General features: G+C 43.8%; 2 protein-coding genes across 2 annotated transcripts in view; both read left to right on the top strand.

Annotated features, from left to right (window-relative positions):
* The window catches only part of MXRA7 (matrix remodeling associated 7), an 836,957-nt gene that overhangs the window by 760,098 nt on the left and 62,379 nt on the right, over positions 1-14,480 (top strand). The gene's annotated exons all lie outside the window — the stretch shown is intronic.
* Positions 1,558-14,136, top strand: JMJD6 (jumonji domain containing 6, arginine demethylase and lysine hydroxylase). Its single transcript, XM_050919375.1, has 7 exons — positions 1,558-1,936; positions 3,878-4,266; positions 6,068-6,354; positions 8,237-8,372; positions 9,751-9,889; positions 11,158-11,285; positions 12,983-14,136. Exons 1-7 carry the CDS (start codon positions 1,808-1,810, stop codon positions 13,017-13,019), a joined length of 1,245 nt encoding a protein of 414 aa, XP_050775332.1. The 5' UTR covers positions 1,558-1,807; the 3' UTR covers positions 13,020-14,136.

Consider the following 14,480-nt stretch of genomic DNA (forward strand, 5'->3'; position numbering starts at 1 on the left):
ATAACATCACCTTATGCCTTGCAGGAGAATAAAGCACAGCAAATTTCTGGGCTAGTATCCAGGCCCACGGCACCCCCTCCTTCCCTTATGAAAACAGCAAAGATTTAAATTGCAGTGGGCATTTGAAGGCCAAATCCTGTACTCCCACGCCAGACTAAACCTTCTGAGTTTTGATCCTGCTCCTTTTGAAGTCAGTAGGCAATTTGCAGGCATAGGGAATGCAGGATTTGACCCAAAGATTATTGCAGCGTTGTGGTCCTGATTTTTTCTAGGCACTGTTAAGAGGTAGAATGAGCTGTTTGTGTATGATGATCTCTTCCCTACACAAATACATGCCCTTAAGAGTTACTGTCTCAGTTTGTGGGAAGTTACAATAATTAAGGAGTTTGATCCTGCAACACTCAATCATGTGGGAAGTCTCTTACTCCAGGGAGCAAATCTGTAGGATCAATCCTTAAATTAGGTTTATTTAAGAAATGGTGGCCCAAGCTGAGGGTCATAGCCACCCTCCCTTTCTTCATGAGTAGGTGAGAGAGAACTAGAAAACTTCTTTTCTCTTGTAACATGGGATCACAACATGGGAAAGGTTGAAAACTGCTGATCCTAGTGGAATCATATGGAAGACAGAAAGCCTGTTCTTGGCTTTCATTAAAACTCATGCTGACTTCAATGGGAGTTTTATCAGGGCAGTGTTTTAACACTGTACAATTTTGCCCTAAATTAACTCACTGTATTTCCATCTAGTGGGATTTAAAACTATCTCTTGAAATTTGTTAAATGGAACTGTCTGGAATTCCCTCCTGCAACCCATGATCTCACGATCTACCCTGGTTTCCATCATTTCATTTTATTGGAAGTCTCAATTTCCAAAAACCCAGTTTGGGAGCTTTGCACAAATAAATATTGTTCTTATTGGGATGATAAACATGATGAAACAAGCTGCTTGTTGAAAAAGGTTGGTTTATTTTTACGTTTCTGACTTGTTTTCTGTTAAGACCCACAAAATATAAACACTGAAAATACCATGTTGTGTGTCATTGAACCAATGAAAACAATACAACAGAGAAAAAAACCCCAGATGTTACAAAAGGTAAAAGCTAATCTGTCAGTGTGGTATTCCCAGTAGCTGCAGACCCCGCCATTTTTACCCTTCAGAGCCCCAAAGCATGACAAGCTAAGCCATGTGAACGCCCCTAGGAGTCAGAGGGAAGGGATTGAGAGTGCTGCTCAGTACATTTAAGTGTCTGAAAAGACAATGGGTTGGGAGTGAGTGGAAGTGGAGGAGGGTGGAGAGAAAAAAGAAGGGAAGGAAATCAAGGAGAGCAGAGAGAAAGCGCAGCCACGGGGAATCTGGAGAAGAGAAGCACCAGAAGACAGGGCAGGTGGAGCAGGAATCTACCCTAGCTCCCCCCCACCCCACGTTTCCTTCTCAAGATGGCGGCAAAGACCCCACCTCCCCCGGTCCGGTGCGGCCAATCATTGCTGGGGATGGGCAGGGGCGCGTGGCGGAAGGGAAGGCAATGACCAATAGGCTCGCGCCGCGGCGCTCGTGGGCGGGGCCCCGGCCTGGCTGAGGTAGAGGCAGCGGTAAGGGTGAAATTTCTCGAAGCCTGCAGGCGGGGGGGGAGCGGGTTTGGCGGAGTCGCGGGCGGCCCCGGTTGGGAGCCGAGCCGGCCCCGGGGCCGGGATTCCCTAGTGGTGCCGGCGGGAACAGCGGCGGGTCCTGGGGCCTGGAGCGGAGGAGGCGGCTGTCGGGGCCCGTCCGGGAGCGGAGGAGGCGGCGGGCCCCGGCCCCGCGTCGCCGAGCATGAACCACAAGAGCAAGAAGCGGATCCGGGAGGCGAAGCGCAGCGCCCGGCCCGAGCTGAAGGACTCACTGGACTGGACCCGGCACAACTACTGCGAGACCTTCCCGCTGAGCGCGGCGGCCTGCACGGTGAGGACCGGGCTGGGGGAGCCCGGGGTCGGCTCCTGCCAGACCCGAGCCGGGGGCGGTGCACGGTGGGGGCCGACCGGGAGAGGGGACGCCTAGTTCCAGACCCGAGCTCCAAGGGGAGGAAGGGGGGACGCCTAGTTCCAGACCCGAGCTCCAAGGGGAGGAGGGGGGGACGCCTAGTTCCAGACCCGAGCTCCAAGGGGGACGCCTAGTTCCAGACCCGAGCTCCAAGGGGAGGGGGCTTTACTGTGAGGTCCGCCCAGGGGGTGTCGGTTCCCTGGCAATGGGATTTCCAGGCTGAACTCGGATCCTGGGGTAAAGAGCCTAGGGTCTCTGGTGAGGGAACGGTGGAGTCCCACCCACCGCCCGCCCTTCCTCCGAGATGCCTCAGGAAGAAGAGGCACCCAGAGAAGGGGGTTGGCGCGTCTCTAGAGCATCCATCTACGGTGTGTGGGGGAGCTCCCCCCCAACTACCCCCATATGAAGAGGAGTGGGGAGGGGCAGGCAGCTCTGTGGTTCCCTAAGGCAGGAGGCTGCCATGGGAGACCAGCGCCTAGTCCTGTGAAGCCAGGAAATTAGTCACAACGAGAGGTGCTGCTGGTACTTCACCCCAAGGCAGCTAAGAAATTGCCAGGGCCTGCCCCAAAGAGCTTTAGTCTAAACTGGGTATCGTACAAGCTGTGGAAGAGCAAGGGACCGGCCAGAACATGGAAAAGGGTTGGCATGCATCACATTTCCTTCTTACTAGAAGTAGCTCTCTCCTTCCTTGAGGGAGGGAGGGAGCGCCTCGTGTTGCTCTTCAGTGAGTATAACTCCTAGGATTCAGGTCTGGTGAAGCTCTCCCGTTCCCTGAAGCTTATCAAGCACGTTTTTGATGCCGGACTATGAGTGGAGAGGGAAAGGGCAGGAGCTGTAGATAATGGGCAGTATGTGAGCTGAAAGGAAAATGCTTGGAAATGGAATAAAGCTATTGTCATTTGGTTAACTGACCTAGTGCTGCATGATTGTTGCTCCTACAGTATTTAACTAGGTGACCTGAAAGGAGAGTCTGGGAGATGCATAGAAACCTTTGAGGAAGTCAGGATGGGGTAGTCAGAGGACGGATAATAAAAAACAAAATAATAAAAACAGGATTGTTGATAAGGGACTTGGGAAAACCTCTGGATTCCATAGTGATGTGTATTTTTACTTAACACAGATATGCCTACTTAATTCAAAGGTAGTTTCTAAATCTCTTCCCCATGGTATCACAGGGAGGAAGAAATAGCAGAGTAAAATGCTGTGCAAGAGGAACTGTTTGCCAGGCTTCAGGCTAGGGATTTGCTTATCCCTAGTGGATCTTGGGTCACCTCTACAGTGAAGAGCATTAAGCAAAATTTAAATATGCTTATGTTTCTCATGATGTAGGTGGTGTGTGTAGGAGCAGGTACAGAGGCTTATTACAGTTGAGGTCTGACACTGCAGGGAAAGTGTCAGTGCAGTATTGTGCAGGGGAAGCCTAAAATTGCATGCACTGTATGTAATGTCTCCATATCCTCTAGGTTTGAATGCAAGTTAGGGCTTGCCAATGTAAATTTACCAGATGTAGCTTAAGCCTGGCCTACACTTACAAGTTAGGTCGACATAGCTACAGCACGCAGTGGTGTGAATAATTCACACCTCAGAGTGCTGTAGCTATGCCAATTTAACCTCTGTGTAGATGCAGCTAGGCCAATGGAAGAATGCTTCTGTCAGTCTAGCTACTGCTGCTTGGAGAGTTGGATACCTACAGCAATGTAAAAACTTGTTCTGTCACTGTAGGAGATGTCTACACTAAGCTACTACAGCTGTAGCATAGACATAATTTTAGGCACTGACCTTTAGAAACTTGGCCTGTGGTGATTAAGGTGGTTTGTGGTACATTGCAGTTCTTTTTTCCCAACTGTTCTCTGATTTTTACAGGATAATGTGGAAAGGGCAGATGCACTCCACTTATCAGTGGAAGAATTTGTTGAGCGTTATGAAAAGCCTTATAAGCCTGTAGTTCTGTTGAATGCTCAGATGGGCTGGTCTGCCCAAGAGAAGTGGACTCTAGAACGCCTGAAGCGCAAGTACAGGAACCAGAAGTTCAAGTGTGGTGAGGACAATGATGGCTACTCTGTGAAGATGAAGATGAAATATTACATAGAGTATATGGAGACCACACGTGATGACAGCCCCCTCTACATCTTCGACAGCAGCTACGGAGAGCACCCTAAGCGCAGGAAACTCCTGGAAGACTACGAAGTGCCCAAGTTCTTTACTGATGACCTTTTCCAGTATGCAGGAGAGAAGCGCAGACCACCTTATAGGTACAGTATCCATGGGATGGTGATGGGATGTGGATTCCAGTTTCTTCTGTCAGTTGCTCACAAGCAACCTAAATTTATTTTGATTATAAATTTCTCGAGATTATCGTGCAAATACAGAATAGAGAGGAGGAAACTCAGAGTAAGGTTTCCTGAGTTCTGTTAACAGCTATTGGTTACAGACTTGCTATGTGACTTTAGACAAGTTTCCTCATCTGTAAAATGGGAATAATGCCTGCCCCAGAGCCATGTTGTGTGACTGTAAAGTGCCTTCGAATTTTCAAATTATGTTACTGGGCTCAAGTTTACTATTAGGACTTCAGTGAGACTTCGGTTGTGCTTAAGCCCAGCCCTGCTAAAGCAAGCAGTATTTTAAGTCATGTCTAGATTAGGGCTAAAACTGTACAGCAGCAGTGCTGCAGCTATGCTGTTATAGTTCTTCAGTGTAGACAGTATCTGTTTGCATAGGTAATCCACCCTCCTCTGAGAGGCGGTTGATAGGTTGATGGAAGAATTCTTCCATCGTCCTAGTGCTGTCTACACCAGGGGTTAGGTCAACATAACTATGTGTCTCAGGGTTGTGGATGTAAGTTTCCAGTGTAGATCAGCCCTAGGAAAGTGTCAAGTTTAGGTTAGACTTAACTAGTTCATGTTAGCTCCATATTTCATACAAGCTCTGCCTAAAGGCTTTTCTACACTAGAGGTTTTAGCTTAACTGCCTATCAATTAACTGTATTTGTCTTAAAGTAGTGAAGGTTTTTCTGAAGCTAATTTAGATGCCCCCCACACATTTGGACTGACCTGCACTACAAAGTTAACATCAATCCAACTATGTAGCTCAGAGAGGTGAACAGTTCTTATGTCCGAGGTATTTGCCATTTCCAGCACATAATTGATGTTCTCAAAGCATCTTATTGTAACAGGACTCGCAATACCTTTGTCTGAGTGCTTAATTCATAATCTCTCTTCTGCCCACACAGGAAGTAGAAACTGCATTTATTTCCTTCTCTTGTAGACATCTAGTAGTGATTAACCCAACTTAAGATAAGATATCATACTAGATACTGTTATGTACATTTTCATATCCTGTCGCAGACCAATTGAGATCACTAGGGATGGGTGTAACTTTAAGCCTTTGAAGCAATAGTTTTCTGCGTGGAGAAAAATGACTTGCATATCTTCCCAATGAGACTATTGGGGAATTAACTGTGACCAGGTAAATGATGCAGCGGTGAATAGAAAGTCACAAGTGAACAGTATGTGGGAGATGGGAGCTGTCTTAACTTCATCTTCTTAACCCTTATCTGAAGATGTTTTTTGTTTTGTTCCTCGCTGGAACAAGAATTGTAGAACAGAACATCTATAGATGCTACTCTTAACCAGGAAAAATCTTAGAAAAACACAATTACCATTTTATACACCAGGTGGTTTAGGTCCTTAAAACAGATATAATCATCATCTACTGAGGAACAATTTCTGGTTTCTGAACAATTTTTATTTTAATATAAACAAACCCTGGCTCCCAGAAATTACGAAAACAATTGCCATTATTTGTATAGGTCCTAGGCAAAAATATTATGCACCTTTTGCTGCAGTATTAAACTAACAATCCCAATAGTCAGTGCTCTGCTGCCAACTCTGCTTCTGGTGCCCAAACTAAGAAATGTATAAAGAACCATGTTAATTTCAAGCTGTGGTAGAAATGGGAGGAAAACATGCTTGCTTAATGGAAAGGAAAGTTCATAGAAGAAAGTAATTATTTCTTGTAATGCACCTGGATGTTTCTTTTCCCCTCTATGTGCAGATGGTTTGTAATGGGCCCACCTCGATCAGGAACAGGAATTCATATTGATCCTCTGGGAACCAGTGCTTGGAATGCCTTAGTCCACGGACATAAGCGCTGGTGCCTGTTCCCTACCAGCACTCCCAGAGAGTTGATTAAAGTGACACGGGAAGAAGGAGGGAACCAGCAGGATGAGGCGATCACTTGGTTCAGTATCATATACCCTAGGACGCAGCTCCCCACCTGGCCTCCTGAATTCAAACCCCTGGAAATTGTGCAGAAACCAGGCGAGACTGTCTTTGTACCAGGTATGTGTGGCTGTCTCCAATGGAAATCTGTAGTAGTATGGGAGAACATGTATTTAGATGTATCCTTGTTGAAAAAGTATCCACACTTGTTTACATAGTTCTCCATTTTCCAAAACTCTACACTGTAAGATATTGTTTCAAACCTTTTTTGTGTTGCCCTTTGAATATCCAAAACATAGATGCCACGTATGTTCCCCTGTTATAGGGGACTGATTGCATAACAAGCAGGACATGAGAGACACAACATACAGTGTGCTTGGGAAAGTGATCCTGAACTAAACTATGCAGTGAGGAAGTAATCAAAGCATGGAAGAATAGGAGCCTTTGAAGGCCAATAACTTTCTCTCATTCTCTGTTTTCTTGAGGTTACTGGCAGTGTGATAAATGACAGGATTTGTGAGGTGTGAGGAAAAAGTCATGCAAAGATGCAGACAGACCCCATTCATCTTCTTTTTTCCACAACTTTAATTTCAAATGCAAGATGATGCTGTAGCTTCTAAAAGTGTCTCTATTAAAAGGGCATAGCATTCCTATGAAATTGATGCAGACTTACACCTCCTTTAATTGGGAGGGGAAGGAGCACATCTGTTGGATAGAGCAGGGGAGTTTGACACCTAAATTCTATTCTTATTTTTCCCTGACTTGCCATGTGAGCTTGAGCAAATCCTTTATCTCCCCTTCTGTGCCTGTTTACTTCTCTGTAAAATGGGGATGATGATTTCATGTTTGCAAAGTGCCTTGTAATAATCTTGGTACTTAATGCCTTTTTATTATGTCTTCAGTTAAGAAGGCTTTGGAGCCTTATCAATTTCCATTATGAATCCTGGCTTTATTATTTTATGGGATTACAACATGACCATATGAACCTCTCTAATTTTACCCTTTTATGGGAAAAAAACAACTTTAAACATTTCTATTAAAAAAAAAAAAAAAAAAAAAAAGGAAATTCTTCAAGCTAAAAGCTCCCTTAAGTGTGAAAATTGATCTGCAGTTAGATCTTGGGTCTCTGTGCAGCTTGGGTCATAGTGGCATTTGCAGTTAAGCAAGCTGTCAGTAGCCAGATACTGAGAGATACCACTTAACCAAAAATGAAGATTTAACTTATGTGCTGGAAAGTTCTGTCACTGAACTTGAAGAATGATTCACTGAGTCAAAGGATTACAGCTTTCCGATAGGGGCTTATGTATAGGGGAAAATTCTGGAATAAGAGAGCTAGGGGAAAAACTTGCAGGCAGTCTTCTGTATTTGGTCATCATATTGGGAAGATGTCAGAGGGTGAGTGGAGGGACCTCCTGGTATGAAGGTGTGATGATTAGGGTCCAGAAACTCAAAAGAAGAACAGATGGTTTAAATCCCTAAAATGAGCAGTTGAACCAACTGATTGTATACTGTATTATTGTACTATAAAAGTGTATCAGTAAGGTCTTTTATGGAGGCTTGTAATGTTCTGAACTTGATTGTCATGAGATGTGTACAACTGTGGTTATGACTTTGTAATATACACACATACATAAATTCATAACCACAGACAGATATTAATATATATGCAACTCCACCTCTTAATGTGGGCTCTATTAGCTATTGCTGATTCTATCTGCTGAGGACAGATATTTCAGTGGTTAGGCCCTTGCCTGAGACTTCCTGCTTTGCCACACGTGTGACTTTAGGTAAGCCACTTAGTCTCTTTGGTGCATCAGTTTCCCATCTGTAAAATAACAGCACTGGGATATTGAGAGAAAATGCATTAAAGATTGTGAGGTGCTCAGATACTGTGGTGATAGGGGCCTTATAAGTACCTTAGACAGATATATCTACAATACTTTAACTAAACAATATTAAAAAAAAATGTGTTTAAAAGTTGCTCTTGCATTGCATTTTGTAGGTGGCTGGTGGCACGTAGTTCTCAATCTCGATACAACCATTGCCATCACACAGAACTTTGCCAGCTGTACCAACTTCCCTGTGGTATGGCACAAGACAGTAAGAGGGAGGCCAAAATTATCAAGGAAGTGGTACAGGTAACGGTGCAGTAAATTCTGTTCCTATTTCTAATTTCCAGGCAGCTGAAGGGATAGTCCAAACACTTTCTTTCAAAGCAAGACATGCAGCTGGAATAACACTCATAGTACATACTCATGTACAACTTTCTTGGGGGAAACACACATTGTGTCACTTTAAAGACATAATCTAAGCTATGTCCTGCTTTTTACAGCAACGTTTCTTGGTTCCCTCCCCTGGAGTTGGTAGCTTAGTCTTGCTGTTTGGGGAAGGATCTGATCTGGATTTCACCTCTTGTGGAGGTGACTTGATGAGTTCAAGTGATGTGCATAAAACTTAGACAATGCAATCTGAAAATTCTTTGCTAAGCATGATAAAATGTAGAGGCAGTAAGTTAGTAAACTAGTGCTCTAAGTCAGGGATTGCCAAAGTGTGGTACATGTGCTACTGGTGCTGCATGAGTTTGATGTTCTGTCAGTTACTTCACAATTTTCTTAAGAAGGTGATACATGATCCAGTATGATGGGAGTTGCTGCCCTAAGCATTTAAGGGGAATTTAGTACTGGTGAAAGGATTTATGTTAGCGGGCATGGAGATGGGAGTCCTGTTATTTGCCTTGGAGATGGAAGTCCACTATCCCCTGGAAAGGATGTATCTTTTCCCCTGATCTGCAGAGATAACTACTATGGTGAGAATATCTTATTCTCCCTTCCCATTTACTCCCTGGTTCTGCAGAGACCACCACCAGTGAGGCTAATTGTGATGTGGTTCTTGTGACATGGACAAGGCTCTAGTTGGAGGAGCTGAGATTCTGCTAACTAGCCAACAGGTAGCAACAACTTTAGGTCACTACCGAGGTGGTTCATGTTTAGCCATGTAATCTATAAGTTAAAGGCTTCATATGCCTTACTGATCTCTAGAGATGTCTGTTGTCCAGATCTAGTATCTTATGGAAGCCTTTAAATTCAAGGTATTTTTCTCACCCAGTAGCCTCTAAATATAAGCACAGTTTACGTCTAACTACTTTAGATAAAAAAAAAAAAAAGGCAACTCAGTTATCACTACTAATTCCATTCTCCCTTCAGGAGGATCTTATTGATATCAAAACCTTGTTAAAATTCTCTACTTTGAGGTTCCATGTTAGAATATTAAATTGAGGTAAAGTAACTATGGAAACTGTATAAAAACCCATCAAAGCTAGAGTGCAGGAAGTTGCACAATACTCCGTGATGCATCTTGCTAGCAAATCATTATCTGTTGATCTTGCATTAACATGGCAATGGACAGATTTTGTGATGTATGCTAGTGTAAATTAAAACCATGCTACACCCATAAAAGCAAGGACATTCTTTTGTTTCTCATTGTGTTCTAAATGCTAATCATGATGGCTGTGTTTAGGATCCTAAAACAAGAGCATCCTGAGCTGGCAGTGTTGGCTGATTCAGTTGATCTACAAGAATCGACAGGTATTGCATCTGATAGTTCCAGTGATTCCTCCAGTTCCTCTAGCTCCAGCTCCTCGGACTCTGATTCAGAGGTAAGGCTTTGCCACTGCTGATAACCCTTATCCCATGACTACACTACCCTTTTCAACCAGTTGTCGAAGGAGTCTTGCCTGTTTCTTTTCTAAAAATACATACAATCTCCCTGACTCTCAACTCTCAAGTGGGTTTGAAGGTAACAGTTGAATAAACATTAAACTCAAAAGTTAAATCCTAAACTTCAGAGAAAGCTAATAGTGTGCAAGTATAAAGCAAAGGACTGGACCAGTGGGGATCTTGGTGAGAGCTTCAGTCTTCTATGAGGGGTGGCCACCTCCTCTTGCCAAAACAAACTTGGCTTTGAGACGTTCCTGATTCTCTGTGCTCCCCAGACTCCCATCTTTTTATGCTTAATATACTTTGTGCTGATGTTTTCACCATCTTCTAATGGTTCCACTGGCTTCCCATTTGTCTTGGCATCCAGCTCCTTGCAGATCTTCCCTTGCTTTTAAGTTGCATGGATATACTCGCAACTTCTTTGAGACCTTGTCACTCTCGTGAGTATGGGCTTGTGTAGACCCTATCTCCTCTCTCCAGCCATACAGTGGTCACGTTCTGACACCTGGAAACATTCTTCTCATTTTCTCTCCCATCCTTCAAACTTTCTTTTTTTGCCACTCAGTAGCAGTATCTATTAACTGACTCTTATTACATTTCATAACTCATTCTCTAAGGTGTTCAGAGGAACCTGAATGAGAAATTCTCATACAAAAACTCTTAGTGGGAGGGAGGGTGAGTTTGAGTCCCGCCAACCTTTACAGCCTTTGAGAAAATTTGACTAGTTTAGTACTTGCACAGCACCTTTCACCTGAGGCTCTTTATTCACTTTACAAACCTGTATCCACCCTTAAATAGAAAGTAAAACTATTCTTATTTTATAGATGGGGGAACAAGACCACAGAGCTAGGGCCAAGATTTTTTTTCAGATGTGACTAGTGATTTTGGTTGCCTAACTTGAGATGCCTTAAGTGACTTGACTTTCCAGAAAGTGCTGAGCACTCAGTCTGAAAATCAGGGGCCTTTGAGTGCCCGATTAGAATACCTGAAAATCGTAGCCTAAGTGTATTGCAGTAAGTTGCAGGGCATGCAGCATGCGCTCTTGTATAGAAATTGTGATGCTTCAGAGAAGAACATGCATGATAACTTCTCTGGTGACTGTATTAGTGACTGGTATGGTTCACTGTCAGATCTTCTGAGTAATAACTGAAGGTTTGTATTTTCCTGCATTGATTTGCTTATTCATTTTGTGTCTCTCTGTATTTAGTGTGATTCTGGCTCTGAGACCGAAGGGATGATGCATCGGCGGAAAAAGAGAAGGACTTGCAGCATAATGGGTAACGGTGACACTACCTCTCAAGATGATTGTGTGAGCAAAGAGCGCAGCTCCTCCAGGTGACCAGATGTGACAGCTCTTTCTTTTTCCAAACAAAAGATGTTTTAATACAGGGATAGCAGGGTTAGGTTAGGCTGTTCCATAATGCATGGGATGCGAAGGGGAAGAGGGGGGCTGCCTAGATTGGCCTACTCCAAAGAGGAATTTAAGATTTTCTCTTTAAAAAAAATGCCAAGGAGAAATTTTACATTATTTAATAAACAGTTTTTATAACCTTTTTCTAATCATTTTTTTAATATAGAAGGAATGATCCGATTGCTGGGGATGAACTTGGGAGTAGCGGGGCATTTTGTGGGGAAAGTGGAATATCAGATTCTGTGCCCATTGAGGAGCATAATTGTGTGGTAAATTGGCAAAGGGAGGAATAATCAGCAGAAAACAGGGCATGATCACCTGATTGTCTAAACTGAAAAGCTTCAAGCAACTGTATACTTAGTTTTTCCTACTTCACTGTTGCCTGGACTACTTCAGTTCTGCCTACTATTCTGTTTTTGTAAGGATTAACAGATTATAAACTTCATTCTAAGGCCTTGTTGCTTTAAAACTTAGAGGGAAAAAAGAAGCTGTGCCCAAGCCTGAGATCTTAGCTGATTTTTGGAGGGAGACGCTTTAAATAAATAATAGAATTCACTTGGCGTGAATTTATTGGGACAAGGTCTTTTCTCCCATCCGTGGGCTCCAAGGTAAGGAGGATCGGAAAACTGGCGTTTGGGAGATTTTTAATACTAAAAAGCTATGGCAAAATGCTGGATTTAGAAACCATCTTGCTTCTGAGCAGTTGTCCCTGATTCCCTTGGGTAAAAGGTACAAGTTAACCACACTAAAGTGCTGCTTGTACCAACCACCTCACATTCATTTATGCATCCCCTAATTCATCACAGAACTTGGGTTGCTCTGAATCTGTCTTGTGGTTGCAAGCTCTGTGATGAATTAGCAGAAAGATGCACATAATACTGGCCCAGCCTCTTTGTAGGCCCCTGTCTGCTCTTTCAGTATATATGACTATCTAACTTTCAGTGATACAGCACTCGGCTTCTCCTGTCTTTGAGTAGTAGGCAAGTCATATGGAGTTGAGTCAAAACACCAAACTATCTTTAAATGTTTGGAGTTAACTGAGCTAGTATCTTATTTCCCAGCTGAGGTTTATCCCTTCTTATGATACTGTCAATTTCAGTTCTAGCAGCCAGTTCTGACTTCAGGCTGAGAATAAGCAGCAGAATGTAATGAACACAGATCCTGGTTTCCTGATCCCTTAGAAATGCAAGCTATATTGCAGAGCTCCATCCTTTCTGCATTTTTTTTCAGCCTTTTGCAGTGAAAACATTAATTTTAATATTTGGCCTATATTACAAAAGACTAATAAGTTAGCACCTTGTCCAAGAGCCCGTCTCTGTTTTCCAGATCTCTCTTCCAGGCCTTTCTATGTTGTAGCTCATGATTTGCTTGTTACCTCTGCCAACTCCTTAGATGACACTCTGGTGCTGGCTGGGGTTTCTGCTGCAATTGTGTTGAGGAATACCGTCAATATAAGCAGAATTGTTTCTAAGCCTTGTCAAGCATGTCAGCAGCTCTATTAAAAAAACAAACAAACAAAAAAAACTCTTAGTCCTTTGCTTAGGCAGCATACTGCTGTCTTCCATTGTGACACTGGAGGAAAGGTTATAGTCATGACAGGCAGATGTACTTCTTTTGACAGGATTAGGGAATCTTGCGGAAGCCGCGCTCACCCCTGAGAGATAACAAGAACCGTCTAGAGGCAGCTGCCACTCGAAGCTCCATTAGCAGCCAGCTCTGTTCTACCCCTCTCAGCTCCTATCTACTCTTAGGATCCTTCTCAAGTCTTCACTGCTACTTTGATCCAAACTCCTATCTTCCATCACGTGCTGACTAAAGATGACTCCTTGGTAACTACTGGGGGAAACTCCCAAGTCTAAATGACTGTGCAATGCGTAGTGTCCTCCTGTACCCCTAAAAAAGTGCACTAAATGGTCAGAAAATAACCCAGCTCTGGACAAGGACTTGCCTTTTGTCCAACAGTTCATGAAGTTGGCAAGGAAAACAGTCTGATACCTGTTTTTAAGAGACTGTTTTAAAATCAGCAGCTACATCCAGAAACCTACCCTGCTTTGACACTGTCATACGTTTACATGTGCTGCACATCCTGAAACTAGCAGAGGATCTCGGCACCTTTGCTCTACACAAACATCCAGTGGATATTGTACCAGAGTGGTGGAAGGGAGACTAACTCTGTTATGTACTCTGAACACCAAGGTGACTTCAAATGACTAGAAATGCCTACCTGTGAGAAGCATCTTTTGTGGTCATATTAATCTACATACACTCTAACTAAACCCAAATAGTCAAAGATGTGACACCTTAACCAGCAATGATCATACGTACTTATGCTTGGTGTCTGCCATATTAAGTATAAAAAGATAAACTGTCACTTGGGTGTAGCATTGGGGCTTGAGGGAACAAGAGATGAGTGGCTTCTTGTATAGTAGAAGCCACTGATAGTCACCATCTATCAACAGTTACCCATGAACCTTAGATGTAGGGGGAAAACTATATAACTGAATTACAGACTTTATTCAGACCCAGAAAGCAGCTGTCTCTTTGAGGTCATGTGTTTAGGAGCTTAACAGCACTTGCTCTGGGATCTGTAAGAGTATGGAAGGGTAGGGGGGCAGTATTTTGTCTTAAACATTTGAAAGTAACAACAAGTGATGCTTGGGTTCACACAGCTGCAGTGGTACTGTGCCAAGATAAACTCTCATCCCCAAGCAATCTGCTAGGATGGTTGATATTAATTTACCAGGGCCTGTGCATTAAAGCTTTCCTATGACCTGCTCCCAGTCACCTTAGAGGCTGTTCTTGTGGGGGCAGGGGGGAATAACCATCTTGCTCTGATACAAAGAACACTGCACCCAAGAGCCAGCTAATTGAGCTGTTTCTCTTTGCACCCTTATTTCAGTTTTGCTGTTTGGGAGAGGGAATTGAAAAGAGAGGGGCAGTGCACTGTCTCTCATATAAGCCACAATGGCTAGGCATTAGTGCGGTGGTCTGCAGTCATGGGGCATGCCCTCTGGGATGGGGGAGGTTGGGGGGAAGTGGTGCAGAGTTGTGTTCTGTGGGGTGCAGCTGAGACCCAGACCAGCCCCCAAAGGGGGTGGGGAGGGAGTGCTGCCCAGTTC

Source organism: Gopherus flavomarginatus, chromosome 12 (assembly GCF_025201925.1).
Source record: "Gopherus flavomarginatus isolate rGopFla2 chromosome 12, rGopFla2.mat.asm, whole genome shotgun sequence".
In the NCBI taxonomy this organism is placed as follows: domain Eukaryota; kingdom Metazoa; phylum Chordata; order Testudines; family Testudinidae; genus Gopherus; species Gopherus flavomarginatus.